At 43.6% G+C, this 26314-nt stretch overlaps 1 protein-coding gene across 1 annotated transcript in view; it reads right to left on the bottom strand.

The window, feature by feature from the left end:
- Nucleotides 1-998: 998 nt before the first annotated feature.
- Nucleotides 999-26314, bottom strand: part of MAPK4 (mitogen-activated protein kinase 4) — a 164583-nt gene continuing 139267 nt past the window's right edge. Inside the window, exons 4-6 of the mRNA XM_073619718.1 lie at nucleotides 14112-14273; nucleotides 9924-10125; nucleotides 999-4919 (exon numbers count right to left, since the gene is read on the bottom strand). Coding sequence (XP_073475819.1) covers nucleotides 4244-4919; nucleotides 9924-10125; nucleotides 14112-14273 — 1040 coding nt within the window. The 3' untranslated portion in view covers nucleotides 999-4243. The remainder of the gene's footprint in view (nucleotides 4920-9923; nucleotides 10126-14111; nucleotides 14274-26314) is intronic.

Raw genomic sequence — 26314 nt, 5'->3', positions numbered from 1 at the left:
CACTATAAATCAATAAGCCCAGTGACAGGTGATAGTGATACAAAAACGCATGAATTAGTGAACAAAAGTAAAAATAAAAAATATCTAGTAGAGTCCATGATTAAACAGTCCATACATGAGACCATGAGGTCTCAAACGAAAGATTAAATTATCCTGATGTGAGATCTTCAAAGCTTTCACCACACCACGTGCAATCAGTGTTTCCACTCCCCTTTGGTTATGCACTCACAAAATAACGATGCCTTGCACTCTCATGCTTGGCAAAACAGCATCAACCCTTAAAGGGTTGTCCTTCAAGAATGAGTCCTTCAAGAACGAGGAGGAGGTGAAGGAGTATCTGGACAATCTGGGGTGGAGTACCACTATGCGTGCTACAAGGAGAAGCAGCCTGATGAGTCCATGATATCGGGTGTCACATCTGAATATCGTTGGATGTTTAACCCTTTAAGATTGATGCTGTTTTGTCGAGCATAAGTGGGTGGCATCGTTTTTGGTGAGTGCATAACCAAAGAGGAGTGGAAACACTGATTGCACGTGGTGTGGTGAAAGCTTTGAAGATCTCACATCAGAATAATTTCCTCTTTCGTTTGAGACCTCATGGTCTCATGTATGATCTGTTTAATCACAGACTCTACTAGATATTTTTTATTTTTGTTCATTAATTAATGAGTTTTTTATAACCGTCACCTGTCACTGGGTTTATTGATTTATAGTGTTTATGTAGTCAGCGCTACTATTTACTTTAATCTATATTGTAAATACTTTTATATAGGACAAATAGAGAGCATGAATATTGCTAACGGACACAGACAGCAATAAAAACAGACAAGCGTTCTTATCCCTCTCCACTCTATCCAAAACTAAAAAAAAAAAAAAAAAGTGTTGCCCTTGGTTATACTTTAGCTCTGAGGAAGAGGGTACTGCATAAGCCACGCTCCCTTCACTTGGATATCACTTGCATATCACGCGGGATAGTTCTTGGTGGAATAGTTACGTGCCTGTCTATACTTACGGTTGCGAGTATTTTTGTTCATTTTCAGGCAATAAAATGGTTTTTGGCAAAGCATGAGGCTGGTGCGCGCGCTCTTTGTGTGTTTTGAAGGATCTCCACTATCTGAAGAGGGCAGCAAAGGGTGTTCATCTCCTGACTTTCGATGTATTATCTGATCAGAAGAGTACATCAGAAATTTGCCCTTTAAATTTTTGGGACTGGCTTCTATTAGCGAGCCGGCTACTATATAGCTCTTATGTTAGTTTTTGTGTCTAAAATACTTTACCCTTGCTGCAGAAACCGCTAGAGATGTCGTCACATGATCTCTTTCAAACAGATCAGAGCTCTGTTCTGTACGTTCTGCAGAGATCATTTGACCAAATGCCTAAAAATTTCAGATCCTGGGAGTAGCGAAGGCAAATATTTTAGGACATGTATTTATGACTTTCAGGTAGTGGTGAGGGCAAGGTGCTTGGGGTATGTAGTTACAGGCTTGCTTTAGGTTCAGCCTTGCACTAGCATAGTCCAAATTATGTCTGTATTTGGTCTATTCAACTATTCAACTGTTTATACAATCAGGACTGTACAACCAACAGAGAGATAGCTGGTAGATTATACAATTAATAAATTAAATTAGATTATACAAATAATTAAACAAACCAATAGTTCTTTTATTTGACTAGGGATGTAGGGCATGTTATTTGAATATTTTCTGTTCTAACAAGGTGGGGCTGTATTTTGCCTAGCATCTTGGTTGAAAAACTTCAGAGTCCAATTGTAATTTCCTATTGCTTTAGGTGAACTTAATGCAGAAATTGAAAATATACCAACTATAATACATTTACTTTGTACCTTTTTGCTAGACATTCAGGATATCTAAATATAAATAGGAATCTTCATTTGGACTTTAATCTAGAATATTTTAATGTAAGAGCTCTTCTGTGATGTAAATCTTCACATTGGATGCATATAGCACTCTTTGCCTAATGCAGCCTATGATCAGTTGCATTGTTGGCTATTTATAAACCATAACGTTCGATATTTGGTTACCATCGCTTGCTATTGAACAATCATAATCTTCTGTATATGGCCAACATTACTCTTTAAAGCATCAAGGTACACCTGTCTTATGACAGAAATCAAATTGATAAGGAAGTGGAAGGTAGACAGTGGACATTGCCCTTCTTTTTGCCTCAATCTTGGATGATTTAGGTTGGTATTATAATCCATCTACTCCTTACTTCTTTACGAAACAAGGTTAGTTCTCACTTGAAGTGATGTTGTAGCATACTAGCTAAAATGTGGAAAATACCTCCACACTGGCGCACAAAAGAGTAATAAAATCAACAGCAAAATAAAAAGAAATAATGTTTTTTCTATGACTGGTGCCCTCTAATGTTACCTTTACTTGTTCATTGAAAACTGAAAAATATGGCTGATAAAATGACAGCTCTGGTGTTAAAAGTTGTGCTTATTCACATGCATCTGCCCTTTAGTTGCTGTTGCTGTGTCAAAGGGCAATGATGCAGCACCGGCTATTGGCTATTTCAAGGTGGTAAAATATGGCGGGAGGGTAGCTGCCAGAAAAAATTAAATGGTAAGTATAATTTGCAGTGATCCCCTTTTAAATAATAATTAAAAAAAAACTAATTTCACAGTGATTTGCAGCTCAGTCAGCTGCAATCGCTCAGCAGTTACCGCTATGGCTTAGCTACAAATAGCTAAAGGGTGATTTGTAGCAGAGTACACTTACCCAATGTTGGCTCTTAGCCCCGCCTGGCTAACATACATATAGTATGAAAGCACAGAGGTGTGGAGTAGTCACTAAACAAGAAATTTCCAAACTACACTATATTGCCAAAAGCATGTCGACATCCCTCTAAATCAGTGGTCATCAACCCTGTCCTCATGGCCCACTAACAGGCCAGGTTTTATGTATTACCTTGGGGAGATGCAGACTACAATACTGCAATCACTGAGCAGCAAATGATATCACCTGTGATGTATTTTAGTTATCTTGCAAACCTGGCCTGTTAGTGGGCCCCGAGGACAGGGTTGATGACCACTGCTCTAAATTATTGAGTTCAGGTGTTATCAATGAAGGACATTGTTAATGCTACATCATACAAAGACATTTGTGATCATCACAATTCTGACCCTCCATCCTTGTGCCAGCACATGTGTGCCCCTATGCACAAAGCCATCTCCATAAAGACATGGTTTGATGACTTTGGTGTGGAGGAACTTGAGTTGCATGCATTGAGCCTTGACCTCAACCCTATTGAACACCTTTGAGATGAACTGGAACACTGATTGTGAGCCAGGTCTTCTTGTGCAACATTAGTACCTGAACTCGCAAATGCTCTTTTGACTAAATGGACACAAATTCTCACAGATACACTCCAAAATCTTGTTGAAAGCCTTCTGCAAGTAGGAGTGGAGGCTACTATAGCTGCAGAGGGAGTCAACTCCATAATAATGCCTATGGTTTGGGAATGGGATGTCCAACAAGTTCATACAGGTATGAAGTGCAAGCATACACAAACCTTTGACCATATAGTGTATACTTTTTCATCTCATGAAGCATCGAGTATGGCATCCACCATCCCTGCCTTCCTCCTTCACATCATTGCACTTACTTAATTACAGGTGTCTTTAAGGAATAAAATAAAATTATAATAATACTTCTAATATGTACACTGTTGTATAAATGCATATGATCTCTTATGGTATGTATTTTTCTACTTTTCTTCACTCAAAAACTGTAAGGCATCAAATATTGAGCAGTCAGTAGAACAAGCCTTTAAATTAAAGGCATTTAGGATTTTGCAATGTAATGAGATTACATTAGCTGTATATCAATGCACATTTTTTTTTCCACCAACCCTTAATCTCGAAAGTTGTGTGAGATATTTGAGGCATCACAGTATACTTGCCAACAATCCAAGAACATGTGAAACACCAAATAGCTCACGTTCTGTTCACAAATGACCAAACTCTGCCTAGATACACCGAAACAGCATCAAAACCCCACCCTTTTCAGTCCCAGCGCCACCCTAACTGAATCTTGGGCAGTCTAGAACTGTTGGCAAGAATGTGTTAGTACATTGCTCAGTATTCTAGATAAAAACATCAAAGTCTACACCAAAGGCCTAAAAAATGTTCTCAGTAAAATATTCCATTGTTATAATGTTAGTGTATTATCATAAATATATTTATGAAAAAAGACACACCCTTTAAAATCCAACCACTCTACCATCTGTCTTTATGGAATACTTCCTTCTGTGCAATATCCTTTGGGTGCTCAGAAATACAAGCCCCATTGAGTTTATTTTCAGGTATTTCTTCCTGGCTAGTACATAATTTAAGTGCCCTGGTAATAAAAACATCCAGATTAAAAGAGGGATCCGCATCCTTGTTTATAGTGCTCTGGTCCTCCTGATGAGGAGGACAAGGTTGATGTTCCTCCTGCATCTCCGAAACAGGACTTGGTGGACATTCTAGTCCTGCCTGGGTACTCTTCACCCATTGAGCTATCTCCAGAAAAAGATTGGATGGCTCTTCTCCCAATGCAATGTCACCCGTGGGTGGTATAGTAGTCTTTTTCCAATTGGAAAGATCCAAGATGAGTTTAGGTTCAGAGTAATGGTGGGGCTTGTTGTCTCGCCATAGTAACTTATCGAGGTAGGATGGTGATCCTACTTTATATTCACATGACCTTCCACAATCCCCCTCAAAAACCCGATCCATAGAGGAGTGTGATTGTTCAAGGAATCTTTCAGAGCTACTTTGAGAGTACTTGCGGGGATCAACTTGAGCTTCTTCAACTAGTGACCCTGATCCAGCACGTGGGTCCCGCTGAACATCACTCATGGCGTGGCTATGGCCCTGTCTCCAATCCATGTCAGAAGACATGCTCACTTGATATCTGAAAAAAGATAAAAATGTATTCATAGGTAAAAAAAAACCCAAAAAAGTATTACAACGCTTGGTTTCTAAGGAAAATAAAAAAGGGTATTATTACCAAAGGCAAATAGAAATTGATATAAGTACAGAAGAAGTGACAACACAAGTTAGACTTTTTTTTAGGTTATGCAAGTCTGATTCAGGCAATCCCAAAGGGGCTTTCTGGTGTTTGTTTTGCTGCCTGCATGTTGGCCTATGTGCCCATGCACACATAGGTGTTCAGAAATGTTTAGGGGCATGGGCGTTTAAAGGCATGGGCGTTTAGAGGCAGAAAAAAGACCCGCACTGCCAATATGGCTAGGAGCAGCAGCAATTTGACAGAAAAAATGCTTAATGCGCCTAAATGCGTGTAAATTTGTCTAAACACACATTAATGCTAGGTACATTTAGCGCTTGAGAGTTCATTTATTCTGGACAGTGAAAGGAATTATTATTCTAGCCAAGTAAATGAATGAACGTCCAAGCCTAAATGCGTTACACACGGTTACAAGCAGCATTTTTTCCCGCCAAAACGCTGCTGCCAGGAGGAAAGGTGTCCAGAAGAGATGGCCAAATGTCCAGGGTGCATGAGGCCTAATAGTGGACATTATTTACTACACACAAAATGGCAAAAATAAGATATCTTTGGAATATATTGTTACTTTCAAAACTGTAAAATCTCAAATGTGTGCCATTGTAAGGCATGGTAAAATCATGGTGTATGTAGCATTAAGGATCTAGCTTTTCCCCTAGTGCCTGTTCAGGTTGCTGACACAACCACAGAAACCAATGGGAGAAGTTCAAATCTTGCTTACTCCATAGTCAAGATGCCCATAAACATGAGTTGTGCTTGCCTGTTTATAAGCCAGCTAAAAGACACACTGAGAGAGAGTAGTCTGATTATGTCATATTGGCTTTGTTTGTCTTCAGCAGTTTGCATCTATAGTTCAAAAATTTCACATTTCCAAATTTCCAGCGGCCAAAATGTCACCTCAATTCACTAAGTCAAGTATATATTTTAGCTAATTTAGGATATACACCGATTAGCCAGAACATTATGACCACCCACTTAGTAGGCCCCCCTTTTTGCCACCAAAACAGCCTTGACCCATCGAGGCATGGATTCCACTAGACCTCTGAAGGTATGCTGTGGTATGTGGTATCTGGCACCAAGCCGTCAGTGGCAGATCACTGCCTTTGCCAGCTTGCCTTCTTCCCATAGTGTATCTTGGTGCAATCTCTTCCCCAAGTAAGCAGCACACATGCACCCGGTCATTCAAAGAACACAGGGTTCATCAGACCAGGCCACCTTCCTCCATTGCTCCATGATCTACTTCTGATGCTCATGTGCCCACTGCAGGACAGTGGTGGCCGTTGGAATTTTTTTTTGGGGGCGACAAACAGTATGCCACCGACAAACCCCCCTCCCCCCGCGGTCGCTGGGACGGTCTGTCGCACTTACCCCACCCTTCCTATGCTCGGCGGTGGCCTCCCGTTCCCCTGCTCTCCACGGTAGCGGCAGCGGCTTCCGTTTCCTCCCCCCTTCTTGGCGGCCAATCAGGAATCTTCTCTTTTCGGCCAATCAGAAAATGGGTCTCACACCCGCTTTTGATTGGCGAGACTTATCATTCGCTGTTTTAACACTTGGCTGGGCTCATGGCGAAATGCTCTGCGCCTTGAGCCACCCTATTTTGAAGCCTATTAGAGCCTACGGCTCTAATCAGGTGATTAAAAAAAACCACCCCCGCCGCTATAAATTGGGCACCCGGCGTCCTGAAAGGGGCCGGATGCCTGAATAGGGGGTTGCCGCAGCAGCCATGGATAGATTCATGCTATGCATTATTCATATAGAGGGTGGCGAAGATAGAGGAGGCGGCACCCGGGTGCCCCTAATGGACAGGCCGACACTGCTGGAGGAGCTTTTGGCTGTGGACTAGAGCCAACAGCCTTCGCTCACCATGTGCATCAATGAGTCTTGGCTACCCATGACCCTATAACCAGTTTGCAGGTTTTCCTTCCTTGGACCACATTTGGTCAGTCCTGACCAATTGCAGATCAGGAACATCCCACAAGAGCTGCAGTTTTGGAATTGTTCTGGCCTAGCCATCTAGCCATTACAATTTGTCCCTTGTCAAAGTCGCTGAAATCTGTATGCTTGCCTGTTTTTTCTGCTTTCACATCAATACATCACCTTCAGGGGCAACACGTTAACCACTTACGGACCGCCGCACGCCGATATACGTCCTAAGTTTGAAGAGGAATATTGTTGTTATGGCAGCAGCTAGCTGCCATAACCCCGGTATCCTCTTTTTCAGACGGCGGTCCGCTTTCCGATCCGGTCTCTGTGGCGGATTCACTGCAAGATCACTTTTATCAGCGGCGGGAGAGGGGCCCCCCTCCCACCGCGCTCCGGTACCCTCCGCCGCTTACCGGTGCCGCCGGCAGCGGCGGAGGCGATCGGATCCTTTCTCATGCTGGGTATGGGGATGAGTGAGGGGAAGATGGCCCCCACCTGTCTCCATACCATTTTTTGTTTTAAAATTGCATTTTAGTGTAAATATGAGATCTGATGTCTTTTTGACCCCAGATCTCATATTTAAGAGGTCCGGTCATGCTTTTTTTCTATTACATTCCTTGTAATAGGAATAAAAGTGACACATTTTTTTAAAAGAACAGTGTAAAGATAAAAAATAAAAGGTAAGATAAATAAGAAAAAAAAATTTTTTTTAAATACGCCCCGTCCTGCCGAGCTTGCGCGCAGAAGCGAACACATACGTGAGTAGCGCCCGCATATGAAAACGCTGGTCAAACCACACATGTGAGGTATCGCCACGATTGTTAGATAGAGAGCAATAATTCTAGCACTAGACCTCCTCTGTAACTCAAAACCTGTAGAATTTTTTAAACGTCGCCTATGGAGATTTTTAAGGGTAAAAGTTTGTCGCCATTCCACAAGTAGGCGCAATTTTGAAGCGTAAAACGTTGGGTATCAATTTACTCGGCGTAACATTATCTTTCACAATATAAAAAAAAATTGGGCTAACTTTACTGTTGTCTTATTTTTTTATTAAAAAAAGTGTATTTTTTCCAAAAAAAAGTGCGCTTGTAAGACCGCTGTGACAGAAAGTATTGCAACGACCGCCATTTTATTCTCTAGGGTGTTAGAAAAAAAAATGTATAATGTTTGGGAGTTCTAAGTAATTTTCTAGCAAAAAAAACAAACAAACTGTTTTTAACTTTTAACTGCCTAATATATCCCACAGATATAACCAGATAATCAATGTTATTCACTTTACCTGTCAGTGGTCATAATGGTATGGTTAATTGGTCCATGTATCAATGATGTCATCACTTGGAGATGTAAAATTGTAAAATAAGGTAGCAGGAGACCTGTTTTTGATGTGTTTTTTTTTTTTTCCACAGCAGTGTTGATTTAGGGGAAAAAAAATCTATTACTTGCATACAGATGCTTGGATATACCCAAGTTAATTGCACATGGGATGGCAGTGCCCTGTAGTAAACAAGCGACCATATGGCCAGGATCGAATGAATATATCCAGTGTTCCAAAGTGCCGCAGTAGCTTTCAGATGACACATCCTGGTCAGTCTGCGCTTTGAAGGATGTCTCACAGGGACTTATTGGAAATGCTAATTCCAGTACCAACTGTCACATTTCAGCACACTATGTGACCAGGCTAGCTTGCTCTTTACTAAGACCGACTCCATTATCTTAACCCCTTCACCTCTGGAAGATCCCCCCCCTTTTTTTGCGCTATAAACATAGAATGACTGACAATTTTGGAAAAAAAAAAAAAACTATATTTTATTTACTTTCTGCTTTAATACATATTCAATAAAAAAAATCAAAAAAAAAAAATCGAACTTCTTCATCAATTTAGGCCAATATGTATTCTGCTACATATTTTTGGTAACTCCCCCCCCCCCCCCAAATAAGTGTATATTGATTGTTTTGCGCAAATGTTATAGCATCTACAAACTGTAGGATATTTTTATTCTTTACTAGTAACGGGACGGGACGTTTTTACAACCTCTCCTGAACGATTTAACTTGACAGATAGTAACTTAGTTGTGCTGCGTTTAAATGCCGCGTTTAGTGGCGTTTTGCAGCGTTTGCATTTAGAAGCGGTTTAAAAAAATAATTTAAATAAGCCTGTAAAATAAACGCCGTTAAATGCGAGTTAATGCTTTTAGAAGTATTTGGCGCTTGCAATTCCTCTAAACTCAGCTTCTGAACCCAATTTTTTTGTACTCCAAAAAAAGCCTCTAAACACAACTGCCTAGAAACGACCCTGTGTACATGGACAGATAAGATAACATAGAGGAGAGATCAGGGGCAGCTGAAAAAAACACCCAACTGCTCCTAAACATCCGTTTACCAGCAGCAGTGTACATGAGGCTTTAATGTAACGGCAGACACATAGGCGTCTATTCATAAAGCAGCGGCACATGTAGCGCCCGTCAATTTATGCAGTGCTCCACACATACACCGCACACTCACATCAGGTCGCTACCCTCAAGGAGCACACAATCTAAGGTCCCCAACTCACATTCATATACTAGGGGTATTTTGGACTGAAGCAAATTAACCTACCAGCATGTCTTTGGAGTGTGGGAGGAAACCGGAGTACCCTGAGGAAACCCACACAGGCACAGGGAGAACATGCAAACTCCAGGCAGGTAGTGTCGTGGTTGGGATTCGAACCAGCAAATCTTTTTCTGCTAGTCGAGAGTGCTACCCACTACACCACTGTGCTGCCATTGTTAGGATGCTGGCGATTACAAGGTTGTAATAGTGAACAATGAAAACATGCGGCTTTGTGTAACTAAAAGGAAGGCTTCATCCACCCACTGGCTTGTGTACAATTTTTGGGCAATTTTTAGGCATTCTGCCAAGGCATCCCTGAAGAAATCTTAAGGCACCCTAGTTGAAAAAGGCTGCCTTAGTCTACCATAGTGCAGGTCTTACCTGTCCCAGTTAGACAGCTGGCTCTGACTGGCCTCCATCAGTAGGATGTCATCAATCTCATCCTCGATCCGGAAGGGATGCAGCGATATGGGCTCATCCTCTGGACAGGAATAAGGACCCATATAAGAATGCTGAAGAGCAGCCTCAGCTGTTAGCCGGTCCATTGGGTTGAAGGTCAGAATTTTCTCCAAAAAATCGATAGCTGGGGATTAAAAGCAATGATAACTCTGTACATGTATATAGAGAAAAGTAACTGCTTCAAACATAATCTAAATGTATTTAAAGTATATCTAAAGCCTATGTTTTGGATACACCTGTTCCAGTGACAGCTGTCCTAAAGCTGAGTTCCACCCAAAAATTGAACTTCCACTTTAAGTGCTGATGACCCCCTGACATGCCACATTTGGCATGTCATTTTTTTGGGGGGTTGAAGCGGGTACCCAGTTTTTACAGGCACCCAGCTCCCACTTCCTCCCCTGGTGCCGCTGCGCCGGAAGGAAGTTCACCTCTCCCCCCTCCCTCCCTGCAATCTTCTGGGACACGTCACAGGTCTCAGAAAATTGCCTGGCCATTCACAGTGCACAGCCGGGCGCCCACAGTCAGAATGCCGGCGTTGCGGAAAGGAGGGGAAGAAAAGCGAGGCTTCGTGCGCCCGCATCGCTGGACCGTGGGACAGGCCAGTGCCTGTTTATTAAAAGTCAGCAGCAACACTTTTTGTAGCTGCTGACTTTTAAATGGGTGGAACTCCGCTTTAAAAAAGATTTTCTCTCATTTGAAGAGATTTCCTTTTACTTCCTGCTGTGACTCCAGGCCAGAAAGTAGGGGGACATTTCCTCAACTGACGAAGACAGCAAGAAAAAACCTGACAGGAGTTGTAACCATTACACCTTCCTAAATTTTAATAAAGTCTTGACATTTTATAAACTATACAACTGAATTATTAAGCTATGACTTCTGATTAAGATCAGGCATAACAAAGGGTTCAAAAGTACCTTCAATACTAGACTAACCCTCTTCTGTTGACAGGACTAGATCATTTGCTGGTGGCACTGTGCTTCCCAGCGAGGAAGGTTGTAGTTCCGGGGCCCACCAGCGAGTGTCTCCCAGCAGCCAGCAGATCCCAGTAATCAGTCTACGCCAGATGCTGGCTGCTGGGAGGGTATTTAGTCCTTGTTCTGCTGATACACCTTGCTCCAGTGTTTTGTGTTGCTGCCAGATATTGCTAGCCGTTATCTTGTTCCTGTTCTTTGATCGAGCTCTCTGCCTAGTATCTTTACCCTGAACCCTGCTGCCTTGTTTCTACTCCCCCTTGTTCCTTATCCCAGTTTTGGTCTCCCCTTCCTATATGTTCCCTACACCTCCAGGTTTACCCTGCTTTCCGGTGTTCCCCATTTGTATATAGTTAATTCAATAGTTAGAATTTCTGTTATTCTGTTTGTTATTCGGTCGTTTAGCTGGGTATTTTGTCACTGGGTTGTTGGTTCACTTATATCTTTATGTTTTGCTGTTGTTTGGATACCTTTTGTTTTACTTTTGTTAAATCTTATGTAGCACTCTTTAGTGTGGTAGTGAGCTTTTGTTTAGAGTAGGCACCTTTTCAGGCTTGGCTGGTAGCCAAGCCTGGGTGTGTATTTTTGATCTGGGCTGGGAGTGGCTCAGTATAGTGCTGGGTGACTCACAGGTGTCATCACTAGGACCTCTTACTTCTTTCTAGAATGTTCCAGTGTTTTCTAGAAATAGAGGCTGGAGGGGAGGTGGAGCCACCTGGGGTGTTCTGCCCTGATAAATCCCCAACTTGGATTGGCACGGGACAGGCCTCCATAAAATACCCAGGGTCAGCCCAGCTGGGGAGGAGTTGTTCGGGTGGAAGAGCTGGAGATGGGGTGCTAGGCTTTCGGGGCCTTTGAGGGAGCTCCCCAGTCTGGGGGAGGGGGTTAACTTCTGGCCTGGGCTCGGGTGCGGACGGGGCCCTCCCAGAAAACATGGAGGTGTCCAGGACAGGAGGCACAGGAGAAGCAAGAGAGGACAGCAAGAGAGAGCACTGCCGGGCAAGTCTCCAGGGAGAGGAACAACTGGTCGCAGCCAGGGGAGCTGGTGAGTGACATGCCCAGACCTGGGGAGGCATGCCTGAGAGGACTGGGATAATGCAGTATGGGATGGGTGCAGAACCAGAGGAGTGGACTGTGGTGTCATGGGTAGTGGAGAAGGGCAGCTGCAGCCAGGAGGGCTGGCAGGGCATGAAGATGGGTTACTGGGCTCAGTAGCCGCATGTTAGAACAGCTAGTATCAGGAAGTTTCTACTTTTGCAACACTATAGGAGCCTGCGGATCCTGCCTGCAAAGGGCAGTTGCTAAGGCCTGGCTGAGTCAGTGTCCGGCCTAACCACTTTGTGCTAACTGTGCCTGAAAGCTCCAGCAAGCGAAATGCTGGAGGAGCTGAGGAGCGATAGTATGCAGTATATAGTTGTCACAAGCAAGTTCTACAAATTCTACTGTGCATCCCACACTTCCCTTACCCCATCCAAGTTCAATATCCCTCAATAAAAACAAACAAAAACAAAGTACATGGACTGTTCTATGTCTCGGAGTGTCTGAGAGGTGAATGCCAGGCTGAGCAGGGTGACAAATGGACCACAACACTCAGCAGCTCCTACGGGGGGTACCGCTACACTTACTTTAAATTTCCTGGTTTTAATTGTATTGTAACTGCACTGTCTGGCCTCATGTTGTAAACAGCTGTGCAAACTGTTGGCACTATATACAGTATCTCACAAAAGTGAGTACACCCCTCACATTTTTGTAAATATTTTAATTTCATCTTTTCATGTGACAACACTGAAGAAATGACACTTTGCTACAATGTAAAGTAGTGAGTGTACAGCTTGTATAACAGTGTAAATTTGCTGTCCCCTCAAAATAACTCAACACACAGCCATTAATATCTAAACCACTGGCATCAAAAGTGAGTATACCCCTAAGTGAAAATGTCCAAATTGAGCCCAAAGTGTCAATATTTTGTGTGGCCACCATTATTTTCCAGCACTGCTTTAACCCTCTTGGGCATGGAGTTTACCAGAGCTTCACAGGTTGCCATTGGAGTCCTCTTCCACTCCTCCATGACCACATCACGGAGCTGATGGATGTTAGAGACCTTGCGCTCCTCCACCTTCCATTTGAGGATGCCCCACAGATGCTCAATAGGGTTTAGGTCTGGAGATATGCTTGGCCAGTCCATTACCTTTACCCTCAGCTTCTTTAGCAAGGCAGTGGTCGTCTCGGAGGTGTGTTTGGGGTCGTTATCACAGTGGAATACTGCCCTGCGGCCCAATCTCCGAAAGGAGGGGATCATGCTCTGCTTTAGTATGTCACAGTATATGTTGGCATTCATGGTTCCCTCAGTGAACTGTAGCTCCCCAGTGCCGGCAGCACTCATGCAGCCTCAGACCATGACACTCCCACCACCATGCTTGACTGTAGGCAAGACACACTTGTCTTTGTACTCCTCACCTGGTTGCTGCCACACACGCTTGACACCATCTGAACCAAATAAGTTTATCTTGGTCTCATCATGGTTTCTTGCACCACGGCCCTGAAGGTTCTAGTTATACCACTGGTTGCCTCATTCAATAATTTAAACTCTAAACAGAACAACGTTTATAAAACACTGACCTGATTACCTACAGTTTAGTCACTACTGTCTACTTGAAATGTGGATGTTACTTTTACAGTCTTTAGATGCTTCCTATACTATACTGTCATATAAAACCCTGGCAACTGTTTCTATTTAAAGAGACTATGCCAACTTGGCCATTGCTATGGCACCCCACAACCAGTGATACTTACCTTCTCTATTCTCCTCTGTCATCCCATTCATCTGTTTATCTGAGGGAACATGTAACCTTCTCTACTTCCTTAGAGGATGCAGTGCTATAGCCTGAGCGAGCAATCACCGGGCCTGAACCTTGTCATGTCAGGGAGGGAAGAAGGTTATTAACGCCATGGAGCTTACAAAAGAATTAGACTCTGGGAAGGTGAGTGTCAAGTTTCAAGAAAATGTTAAGCATATTATGGGAAAACTTTTAGGAATATGGGTCTTTAATGTTTCTAGAGCATCTGTGATTGATGCATAACTTTAGAGGCAGAGACTGTTTTTTCTATTGTATGGAGAAAACACAAACTGAGCCCTCACCTTCCAGGTTCATTTCTGGCAGAAGCTTTCTCAGAGGTCTCTTCACTACCCAGGTGGTGTTAACAAATGACGGCATAACTTTAAGAAGTTCTTCTTTGTCTTCCTCATGGACCACGGGGATTGTGTCCAGGATCAGCTGCATCTGCTCCAGCTCATGGCTTCCTACATTCAAAAAGAAACATAAAGAGAGGTTGCTGTTTGTTCGAAAATAGTTACATTATATGACCAAAAGTATGTACACCCATTCAAAGTTGAGGTCAGATATTTTAGACAATTGTGATCTCCAAAACTTGTGATAACAGTTTGGAGAAGGCCGTTTTCTGTTCCAGCTTGACTGTTCCCCTTTACATTAAGTCAAATCCATAAACACATGGTTTGATAAGCTTGGTGTATAGGAAATCAATAGGCCTGCATACAGCGCTGACCTCAGCCCTACCGAACACATTTGTGATGAACTGGAACACTGATTGTGAGTCAGGTCTTTTCGTCCAGCATTATCCCCTGACCTCACAAATGGCTTTTTGGCTGAATGGACAGAAATTCCCACAATCACTCCAAAGTCTTGTGGAAGCCTTTCAGAAGAGTGGAGGCTGTTATAGTTTTGAAGGGGCAGGGTCAGTGCTTGACTTTCACGCACTAGTAGGCAAGACTAACACCACCCCTTCCGCCCGGCTCGGGAGGGGAGGTTGGCGTTAGTCTTGCCTAGGGCGCGGGTGCCTACAACAGGGCGCTGGTTGTCAGAGTGGACTCACCGGCGCAGCATAAACTTCTCCTCCATCCTGAGACCTGAGACATGGTGCCCGCCTCCCCAGCTGTCTCCTCACTCCCAGGAGCCTGCTCAGTGTCACCCTCCTCACCTTCTCCGCAGCAGCCATGATGGATGTCCCCCATGGCTGCTGCCTTTTCTGCAGAGTCAGTCAGTGCCCCAGCCCTGTGTAGGATGTCATTCTTCAGCCACTTGTATTCCCAGGCCAGGCTAGTAGGTAAACCAGCGGCCGTGGCTGTGCCCTCTAGGCAGCAGTTCACCCTAGGCGGCTGCCTAGTTCGCCTAGTGGGAGCGCCGGACCTGCGAAGGGGGGATCCATATTAATGCAAATGCTTTTGGATTAGGATGTCCAACAATTTTATATAAGTGTAATAGTCAAGTGTCTGCAAGTATAGGGGTGCCATACATTGTAACAACCCCCAAATATACAAATCTGTATGCTAAACCTTAAACTGTCAGCCCTCTGCTCTGAATTTTTTGTTTTTGTGCGTTTTTTGTGCTCTGAGGGTTTCTACATGAACTGGGGCCAAATATGAGTCATGTTGCAATCATCATAAGAAACATACAAGACTACACCCACCATCAATAGTACAAACAAATGGCAACCACCCCAACCTATAACTGGCCTTTGCAGCAAGAAGTACATGGAAGGGCAACACATTTGAAAAAAAAAACAACAAACAAAAATTCCCAGTTCACTTACCAGCCAGCCTGCAATAAACCGAATTGTGCTGTATGACAGCTCACGTTAAAACCAAAGGGTTTCGTTTGCACACATTTGCAAATACATGCATAAGCTGCAGAGGCCACGTCACAGGACCCCAGTGTACTGCAGTCCCAACTCTATAAATTTTGACAGTGTCCAAAGCTGGAGCACGTATATAACATAATTATTAGATTAAGGATAGGTAAGCCAGGAGGGAGCCCACCCCTCCTTGAAGGTATAGGGATGCACTGGACACCCAGCAATAGCACAATGAAAGTAAAGGTATCCAGTGCATCCCCTCACCAATTCACCAACAGTACAAACGGCAACCACCTCAACCTATAACTGGACGCATGTCAAAAGCAACAAAAAAATTCCCAGCTTACTTACCAGCCAGCCTGCAACAAACCGAATTACCCCGTCTAACAGTTCACATTAAAACCCAAGAGGTTTCGTTTGCACATATTTACACCGACCACCATACTAAAGTGGACCTAATCTCAATTGTTAACGTTTTAATATAATAATTTAAAGAAAGGATAAATATAATGTGACACAGAACAACAAAGTAACATTCTATAGGCAGAACATTTTTGGTAATTTAATTACATTCCAACTGTGATTCCCGAAAGTTGATTATATTGCAGAAGATCAAGAATATTTTTTTCCCAGCTTTCCCTTATGTTGGGTATAGTTATGCCATCACAGACAGAAGTTAGTGTATCAAATAAGATGTGAAGGTTAACTTTTTTGCTTAGCTGTATCAATGAACTGTGAGGAACAAAAAAAAAAAGAAAGAAATATCTACATCTGCGCTGAAGCTATCCCTTTTCAGCCAGTAATGAGCCATGGGGGAGTTAATTATCCTGCGGTGGAAAACTACACGCGGCACGCCAATTAGGAAAGCGGAGAACGAGTGTTTGAGGCTTATTTAATGATCCAGCATACCAGAGAGAAAAAGCTATAACAATTGTATAAACCTGCCAGAGGTGAATCAAAGAAACTGGAAATATTTTTTATATCATGGAAATTTTGAACAGATCAGGCCGAGAACAGGCCAAATTTGTATGTGCACCATATTCACTTTATATAGGCTTTACATTTTTTTAAAATATGTTTGAAAAAAAAAAAGAAAAAAAAGAAATTCCTCCATTTACCTATCCATTACCCAGGGAGATCTTTGCTGTGGGGCTGCTGGGTGCTGCACAGGCTATTCACTGAAAGTCTCCCAGCAAGTATGCACATATGCCTTTGCCACCCCATTTATTCCAATAGGAAGCACGTTAATTGTTGTGGCCAACAATTGATGGGCTTCTCAAAGTAAGAGTAAAAGCCCTATCAGGTTGTTTCATTCTGTGCCACACTGCGGAAGTTTTTCTTCACTTCCTGTTCTGGAAACACAACAGGAAATGAAATGAAAATGTCTCCAAAGTTAAAAGAGAAGTATGGGCTTTGAAAAAAAAAAAAAAAAACGATGCTGCATCTGTCCCCTGCTGGTTCTAGGACTGAGAATTGAGTGATCAAACACCGTTCATCGCTCAGTTCAACCCTTTGCTCTAAGCAGAGAGCCAAGACAGTCTCTGCCCCCTCCAGTGCTCACTGGAGTGCTGGACTATGGAGGGGGGGCGGGAGGGACCAGCTCAGGTTCTCGGCGAATCACTAAGATGCTAAACCAGGTGCCAGTCCAGGCTCCTGAGTGGATCCCGACCATATAGTCAGGATCTTTTCAGAGCCTGGACCAGCTTTGTGACGTCAGCTGAAGGTGGGCTTTAGTTGTGATCCATAGGAGGAGAAGAACAGCCAAAAAAGCTTTGGTTGTACTTCTTCTTTAAGAGAATTCCCATCTTAGGGAGTTTTCATATTAACAAGTGTCCCCATTGCAGAATTTTCCCGAACCTCTTGCTCAAAATTTTTAGGATTTCCCCTCACTTTCTGTCCCAGTGACAATGGTCACTGGGACAAATAGCAGGATGTACCTCCCCAGAGGGGACAGAGTCAGCAATAAAAACCTAACAAGAAGGTCTAACACTACCTTGCTCTATCCAAAATAAGAACAAAAAAATAAAATAAAAACACTTTCTTATACATGTTAAAGTACATTTGTCCTTTAATCTTGTTAAAGTACTATTAAATCCTCCTCTTTTTTTACACTTAGGTATTTAGGGTTGATTTACTAAAACTGGAGAGTGCAAAATCTGGTGTAGCACTACAAAGAAACCAATCGGCTTCAAGGTTTTTTGTCAAAGCTTAAAGAGGAACTTTACCCCCCCCTAAATTTTTTTTCTTCCCCCTGACTACCTGATGTTCTGCACAGGAAGGACATTCACCCACCCAGTGGATCCAGCGTTGTCCCGTTGAGATCCCCTTTTTCTGTAGCCAGCACTCGGGTCCCGCGCCGCCATCTTCTTCTGGGATGTCATCGGGAGGCACAGGCACTCCTTCTGATGACATGACCACTAGGTCCGCCCCCCTGATTTAGTGAATGGATGTTCCCGGCGCCTCCTGGGATATACATGTCATATGTCCCAAGAAGCACCAGGGGGGTGCTGTCATCATTTGCCTAGGCAAATGACAGAAGAAAGGTTGGGAAGAAATAGATTTTGATAAAAAAGGTAAACAGACAAGAGGAGGAAGAAAATAAAAAAACCCTATAGCTGTTCAGTGGAAGGAGGAGGGATGAAGAGGAGGAAAATCATCAGGAAGGTTGAAGTTCCGCTTTAATTGAACAAGCTGAAGTTAGAATTTGATTGGCTACCATGCACAGCTGTACCAGATTTTGCACTCTCTAGTTTTAGTAAATCAACCCCTTTATTTCCACTACGCAAACTTAAAGCAGATCTCCGCCCAAATGGGGAAGCTCCGCTTGTTTGCTTCTTTACCACCTCAGCTGCCACATTTAGCACCTTTTAGGGGGGGGGGAGCGGGTAGCGGGTGTTTTGGACAGGTACCTGACCCACTTTCGAGTGACCTCGCTGTGGAGAGGTCCCCAGGAAGTTTGCCCCCCCCTTTCTCCTTCCCCCGCCATCGGGTCTTTACAAGGTGCAGCACGCTTCGCGCATGCGCAGCAGGGAACCAGATGTGAAGCCGTGCGGCTTCACTCTCCGTTTCCCTTATAAGGAATAGGGGCGGCAGCACCTGAGAGCTGATTGAAAAATCATCTGGGGTGCCGACATTGCAGGATCCCTGTTCTAATATTAAAAGTCAGCAGCTACATTATCTGTAGCTGCTGACTTTAATTTTTTTGGTGGTGGTGGTGGGGGGCTGGAGCTCCTCTTTAAACCAATATGTCCTCAATCACTTACAAATAGTTTACATAAAAGCCACTGGCTCCTTATTTCATGTCGCCGCCTCCCCAAACTTCCATTTGGGCATTGCGAACTACTGACTTCACCCAAAATTCACATGTCCACCTGCTGTGGGACTACATGTCCCATGATCTTTAGCACCATGAAAGCTCCTGCATTCCCAGCATAGAGTTCCTGCTGGTGTCTTAACCCATGGCTGTTTTCAACCCTTCTGCCAATCAATCCCTGGAAGAACAGTGAAAGGTGTGGCTTAGCTTCCTGGGCTGTCTGTGTGTGTCAGCGCACGGAACGTCAACAACCTGTAACGCCAAGTGGGAAAATTCTTGTAAGGGTGGCTATGCCAAGGCTTCAGTGGACCCTTCAAAACAATGTAGCCCCTCTAATGCCTCATTTACACTTGGGAAGTGTAAAAACACTCAGCCGGAACACATAGCCCCCCAACTCCTCTGCCTTAAAGTGGCTCCAAAGTCTTAAGGTTTTTCCCCTTTAATGCATTCTATGCATTAAGGTGAAAAACAATCTGTGCTGCAGGATCCCCCCCCCCCCCAGCCACCCTTTTTCTGACCTGAGCCTGATCCAATCCGATCCAGCAATATGCACCAGAGCATCGGCTTTTACCACTGTCCCCCTCATCATTGGGCAGATTGATAGCTCCCGCTGCTGTCAATTACATACTGTGCCGAGAGAACGGGGGTCAGGGCCTAGCCACCCACTCCGTGTAACTAGACATAGACAGAGGGGCTCAGGAGTGAGCATGCATGGGTGCCCCGTGGAAGGAGGTTTTTCATGGGAGCACTGGGTGTGGGGGAGGAGCCTGGAATGCGGGTGGGGGACCCCAGAAGAAGAGGATCAGGGATGGTAAAAACCATTGCACGGAGCAGGTAAGTATAGCATCTTTGTTATTTTAATTTAAAAAAATAAAGCTTTAATGTCGCTTTCACAATCAAAAAATGTTTAAGTTGTCAATAGAGCAAGAGGTGAGGGGAAATCTTCTAATGGAAACACATGTTCCTCTGATAACTCTAAAATGGGAATTGTGTTCACGATGGAGAGGTTTCCTATTGTGTCTCAAGGACAGGAAGTAAATGAAATCTTCTGGGACACAGTCAGCAAATAATAACTTGAAAGGGGTGTAAACCCTTTCCTACCCTAAAACTACACCAAAATGTTTTGTCGTTATATACACTTTAGCTAAGCTCAATGGCCTTAACATTTAAAGAAGATCACTAGAAGGTCACAACAATAACTTGTAATGATAGCATTCTTGCTTTTGCCATCTCTTGGGAAAGACAACCTCAGGTGGAGGTTTTATGTGAAGCTGGCGAGAGTCCATACCGTGGTTCAGGTTGCAAATTGGCTGCAGGCAGCTTTATTGTGCACCTAGTATAAGATACAACATAAGCAGAATTTACAGCCGTAGGAACCCAAGAAACAAAAGCTAAAAATAAATCCTAGCCTTTCTGGCCCTAACTGTAAAATCCCTATCTCATGATCCTTGTCCAGATCCTCCAAACAGTAGTTCTTACTTGCTAAAGCTACTGATACATACTTCCCTTTTGGAAACCTCTGGATATGTGACTTTTTGTTCGAAACTCATCCTTTAAGTGGTAAATATAACAACATTATACATACACATACAGTTTCTAATATGATACAAGGTGTGGTAATATTGAAACCTTTGATATATTTCACCAGAATACAATCCCCTGAAGAAGACCGAAACAGCACAGGTCGAAACGCGTCGGGGTATTCATGTGGATGTCCATTAATTAATTGACTTTGTGTTTTAAATGTATTGTAAAATGAATTGTACTAAACTCAGATGGAATATTCTGAGATATGTCCGTTACCAGAGTTTTGTATTTGTATAAGAATTTTGATGAATGACTTGCAAGTTGTGGTTTGCACAATAAATGATTTTATTATACTTTTACTATATTTCTTGTATGAATACATCATAATTGCCGCTAAAAACCCCCCTGGGGGATTCTCCAATTTTTCTTAAGCTACTGATACATTACCTCTCTGTTGAGCAACATGCTCTGGCTTCCCCAAGGTTTAACAGACTTTGAGAGATTCTTCTGAAAACATCTGCCTCCTCTCTCACAGCAGTGGGCAAAAATTCTCTGTGGCTACCCTTTTCAAAGGGGCGTAACTACATTTCACAGGGCCCCTGTCAGGGCTGGGCTCAGCCCTTCCTTCTCTAAGCTGGCCGCTCAGCTGTCGGCTAATTGCCAGCTCCTATCTCTCTCCACAGTTACCCAGCTGTTGTTGATTCTGCTCGTCAGTCCTGCCTACTTAAAGCCGTCCAGCTCACTTGATCTCTGCCTTCGCCTTTGTCAACATCACAGAGACTTTCTCCTGCGTTCCTGTTGAAGACTTGCTCCGCTGACGTTCCTTCTGGTTCCTGATCCTGCTTGCTGTACTACTACATTTATCTCTGGCTCTCTGACATTTGCTTGGCTGACTACCTGATCCGGTTACTGAACTCTGGCTTGCTTTGACTACGCTTACTCTGTTTATATTATTATTATTATTAAACAAGTGTGATTTAACTATACTTCTGTCTCGGTCTGATTCATGGGTCCTGATAGCCCCGAAGCAAAGTTTGGATGAGTCCTCAGAAAGCTCTCTTTGTGACTCCTAGAAATGTCAATTGGTACAATACTGTGATTGATCCTAAAGGGCTGGCCCACCACCAGTGTGTTTTTATTCTGCATCAAAAACACATGGACAGTGTTTAACATGTATGACCTAGTTCACACCAGTGCAGTATGTTCCAGTGCAGGCAACAAAAGTGGAACATGTTGCATCTGGAACTAAGTAATTATGAATATTAATGTCTGGTTTCCACTGAGCAGATCAGTTAGGTACGGTACGCTATTTTGAGTGTTTCCATTATGAAAGCGGCCCATACAACTGCACCATTCTGGGTCCTGCTTCAGATGTGGGGCCATAGAAAATGGTACGGTTTGGTTAGGGCGGAGCTACGATACATTCCACTGATTGACGGATGTGTGACGCCATGCTAGGCATTTTTTCTAAACCCACATATGGCCCCTGGCGGTCCGACTTGCAGTGGAAACGCTCACCTGAATAGGCCGGACCATTCTAGGCCTTCCAAACTGTACCGACTCAAACCAATCCGCTCAGTGGAAACGAGGCACAAGTCCTCACAGCTGGGGACCAGGAGGCAAGTTTTTTTGGCATCTGGTTACCTTGCGGACTGCACAACTATTGGTAGCCAATGTGATTTCCAGAACACTGCACAGTCACAGGGCTCAATTTAGAGTCTGTACTCACATATTGCCAGGACAGCTGCCACCTTCCAGTTTCCTCCAGACACTGTCGTCTAGTGAGCGAGACAGTCCTTCTTCAGACCAGAATCCTTGTGGTGATGTCCTGCAATCAGCTTCTCAGGATATCCATCCAGGCCTTTAGCCCAGACACTGCTGAGGCCTCCAGAACAGCTACAAAGTCCATGTGCTACCAAGGGCAGCAGCCCCTCAAGCTCTGGAAACCTCTTGGGGAGAAGGAGCCCTGCTCTCTAGTGCTTCAGACAATTTATCACCTTTACAGCCCCCTTCTGGGCACTCCTCTCCAGACATTAGCTGGAACATGATAAATAAATATTCAGGCTGATCATGTGAATCTCCCTCCCTAAGCTCTGGAAGTTTCTACGAGAGGCAGAGGGAAACAATTAAACTTCCAGCCTGTGAAACCTGAACAAACCAGGACAAACAATCACTGCTCCCTTGCATTGCAGAAGGAGCCAGACACTAAATTTACTTAGCATCCTACGCTAGGAGGGTGCTGCAAATATAACAGAGAGTAGGGGACCAAATAGTAAATAGAATCCAGGAATACATGAAATAAATCAATATGATTCTGTGTTGTACAATTTTCTGTTCTGAGAACTACAGTGGGCGGTGCTGGGTGTTGGGATGCTTGACCCTGATCACTGGGTCAGATTTGGCGCCACACCAAGAATAACCAGTTGCAGACTCTGGGCGTGCTAGACACACCCAAAAAAGGTCATCATTGTACATAGGGAGTCTCTAGTATGTCCAATCCTTCTGTCCTGCTTCCGGGATCCCCCCTGTCACAGTACACGGCAATTCAGCTCTGATGAATCGTAGCAGCACTGCCGAATACACAAAGAAGGTCCCAGTAGCAGGAGCTGTCGAAAAAAAAAAAAAAGCAGTTTGGCAATGTTTATCAACAACATTGCTAAGCCACAAATACAGAAAGATACAAAGAAACATTGTTTCATTTTGTATCTTTCTGTTTATTCATTTGCAGATCAAAGGGATGAACTTTGATCTGCCCCTGAAGTCAATTAAAGCAACCTGACAGGTTAAAAAAGTTTTTAGTTTTTTTTGTAAATGAAATATTCCTCCGTTGAACCCCTTATTAACCCTTAGTTTACGCTAATCAGTCCTAATTAACTCCTTTTTCTCCTTCCCCTTTCAAATATAATTTTCCTGGTGATTTGTGTTTTTTTTCTATTTTATTAACTAATACTTAACTTTTTTTTCTGTTTTTGTTTGCTTTGTTTATTAATATTTTACACCTTTTACATATATTTACACGTATCACACTGAAAAAAAAAAGTGCAAAATTTAAAAAGACTACTTTACTTTATTTGTAAATAACTTTGCAATGCTTTATACCAAAATCATAATTTCAGTGTTGTTTTAAACAGGACAAGTTATAGAATAAAATGCATACTTTTTAATGTGCAGTAACACTATTTATTTTTAAACAACACTGATAAAAAAAAAATAGAAAAAGTGCTTTATGTTTAATTGTCTAAGGACTGGGGAAAAAAACAATTGTTACAGTACAATATTCAAGAAAATGAATGCTTGTTTGTCCTTAAAAAAACTGCATTGGGACGCCTGCCTTTACACACACACAAACTTTAATGGCATCCCAGTCTTAAAGTGGTTGTAGACCCTTTTTTTTGTATTTTTACCTACAGGTAAGCCTATAATAAGGCTTACCTGTAGGTAGAATGAATATCTCCTAAACTTGTACGGTTTATGATATATTCACTTTGCATGCAGACGCTGCCGGACCTTGCGGGAAAGAAGTCTCCCGCACGCATGCCCGGAAGTGACGACATTGCGGCTTCGGCTACTCACAGCACCGGAGCCGAGAACCTGGAAGACACGCCGAGGGGAAATGTCAGCTCCCTCGGCGTGGACCGGGATCAGCTGCCGACGCCTCGTTCTAAGGTAAGTATTTCAAAATGAGCTAGTATGCGTGCCTTTTGCCTTACAGGTTTAAAAAAAATAAATAAATTTTGTGCGGGTATACAACAGCTTTAATCTGTAGGGTTCAATATTGAGTTGGCCCACCCTTTGCAGCTATAATAGCTTCAAGTTTTCTTGGATGGCTGTCCACAAGGTTTAGCAGTGTGTCTATGGGAATTTTTGACCAATTTTCCAGAAGCGCATTTGTGAGGTCAGGCACTGATGTGGACAAAAAGGCCAGGCTCTTAGTCTCCGCTCTAATTCATCCCAAATGTGTTCTATCGGGTTGAGGTCAGGACTCTGTGCAGGCCAATCCAGTTCCTTCACCCCAAACGCGCTCATCCATGTCTTTATGGACCTTGCTTTGTGCACTGGTGCGCAGTCATGTTGGAACAGGAAGAGGCCATCCCCAAACAGTTCCCACAAAGTTGGGAGCATAAAATTGTCCAAAATGTCTTGGTATGCTGATGGCTTAAGAGTTCCCTTCACTGGAACTAAGATGCCAAGCACAAGCCCTGAAGAAAAACCCCACACCATAATCCCCCTCCACCAAATAATATGGACCAGAGCACAAAGCAATGTCCATAAAGACATGGATGAGTGAGTTTGGGGTGGAGGAACTTGACTGGTATGCACAGAGTCTAGACCCCAACCTAATAGAACACATTTGGGATGAATTAGAGCGGAGACTGGGAGCCAGGCCTTCTAATCCAACATCAGTGCCTGACCTCACAAATGCTCTTCTGGAAGAATGGTCAAACATTCCCATAGACACACTCCTAAACCTTGTGGACAGCCTTCCCAGAAGAGTTGAAGCTGTTATAGCTGCAAAGGGTGGGCCAACTCAATATTGAATCCTACGGACTAAGACTGGGATGCCATTAAAGTTCATGTGCGTGTAAAGGCAGGCGTCCCAATACTTTTGGCAATATAGTGTGTGTATTACGTTATTATCTTAACTACCTCAGATCCGCGCTATAGCCGAATGATGGCTACAGCGCGGACCTGCTTTGCCGGGAAGACGTCTACTGACGTCCTCCCATGCCCGAGCGGCCTGCGCACCCCCTGCAGGGCGCGTGCGGCATGCTCTGTGATCAGAGAGTCTATGAGACTTGCTGGATCACAGATCGGAGTAAGAGGTCGATCCCAAACCCTTACCACGTGATCAGCTGTCAGCCAATGACAGCTGATCATGTGATGTCAACAGAGTCGGTAATCGGCTATTTTTTCTCCTCATGCTGACAGCGTGAGGCGAAAAAAAAAAGCCGATCATGGCGGTTGTGAGAGGGACATCAGTCCCGATCACGGCGAGCTGCAGCCAGATCCTCAGTGCCCACCTGTGCTCCCTGCCAGTGCCACCTAGCAATAGGCAACAATGCCGCCTACCAGTGCCCACCAGCGCCACCCATCAGTGCCCACAGTGCCACCTATCAGTGCCCACAGTGCTACCTATTAGTGCCCACAATCAGTGCCTCAACAACAGTGCTGCACATCAATGCCACCTATCAGTGCCCATCAGTGTCACCTACCAGTGCCCATCAGCGCCACCTATCAGTGCCATCTATCAGTGCCCATCAGTGCCACCCATCAGTGCCACCCATCAGGGCCCATCAGTGCCACCTTATCTGTCCCCATGAGTGCCGCCTTAACTGTGCCTATCAGTCCCTATCAGTGCAGCCTATCAGTGCCCACCAGTGCCGCCTCATCAGCGCATATCAATGAAGGAGAAAAATTACCTGTTTGCAAAATTTTATAACAAACTATTAAACATGATTTTTTTTTTTCAAAATTTTCCATCTTTTTTTGTTTGTTTAGCAAAAAAAAAAAAATCCCAGAGGTGAGAAAGAAAAAAAAAAAGAAAGCTCTATTTGTGGGGAAAAAATGATAAAAATGTCACTTGAGTACAGTGTTGTATGACCGCGCAATTGTCATTCAAAGTGCGTCAGCGCTGAAAGCTGAAAATTGGTCTGGGCAGGAGGGGGGTTTAAGTGCCCAGTAAGCAAGTGGTTAAGTAATGACAAAATTATCGCCAAATAAACAGGCTCATAACAGAAATGTGAAAATGGCTCTGGTCCAACGGGGGTGAACAGGTGTGAGAGCGGAAGGAGAAAAGGTTACCGGTTACTGAGCAGAGAGAAAACCGTACAAGATAAATATCAGAATGGAAA

Source organism: Aquarana catesbeiana, linkage group LG01 (assembly GCF_042186555.1).
Source record: "Aquarana catesbeiana isolate 2022-GZ linkage group LG01, ASM4218655v1, whole genome shotgun sequence".
NCBI classification, from domain to species: domain Eukaryota; kingdom Metazoa; phylum Chordata; class Amphibia; order Anura; family Ranidae; genus Aquarana; species Aquarana catesbeiana.
The sequence above is the reverse complement of the archived record's forward strand: the minus strand, read 5'-3'. Positions and strand labels throughout refer to the sequence as shown.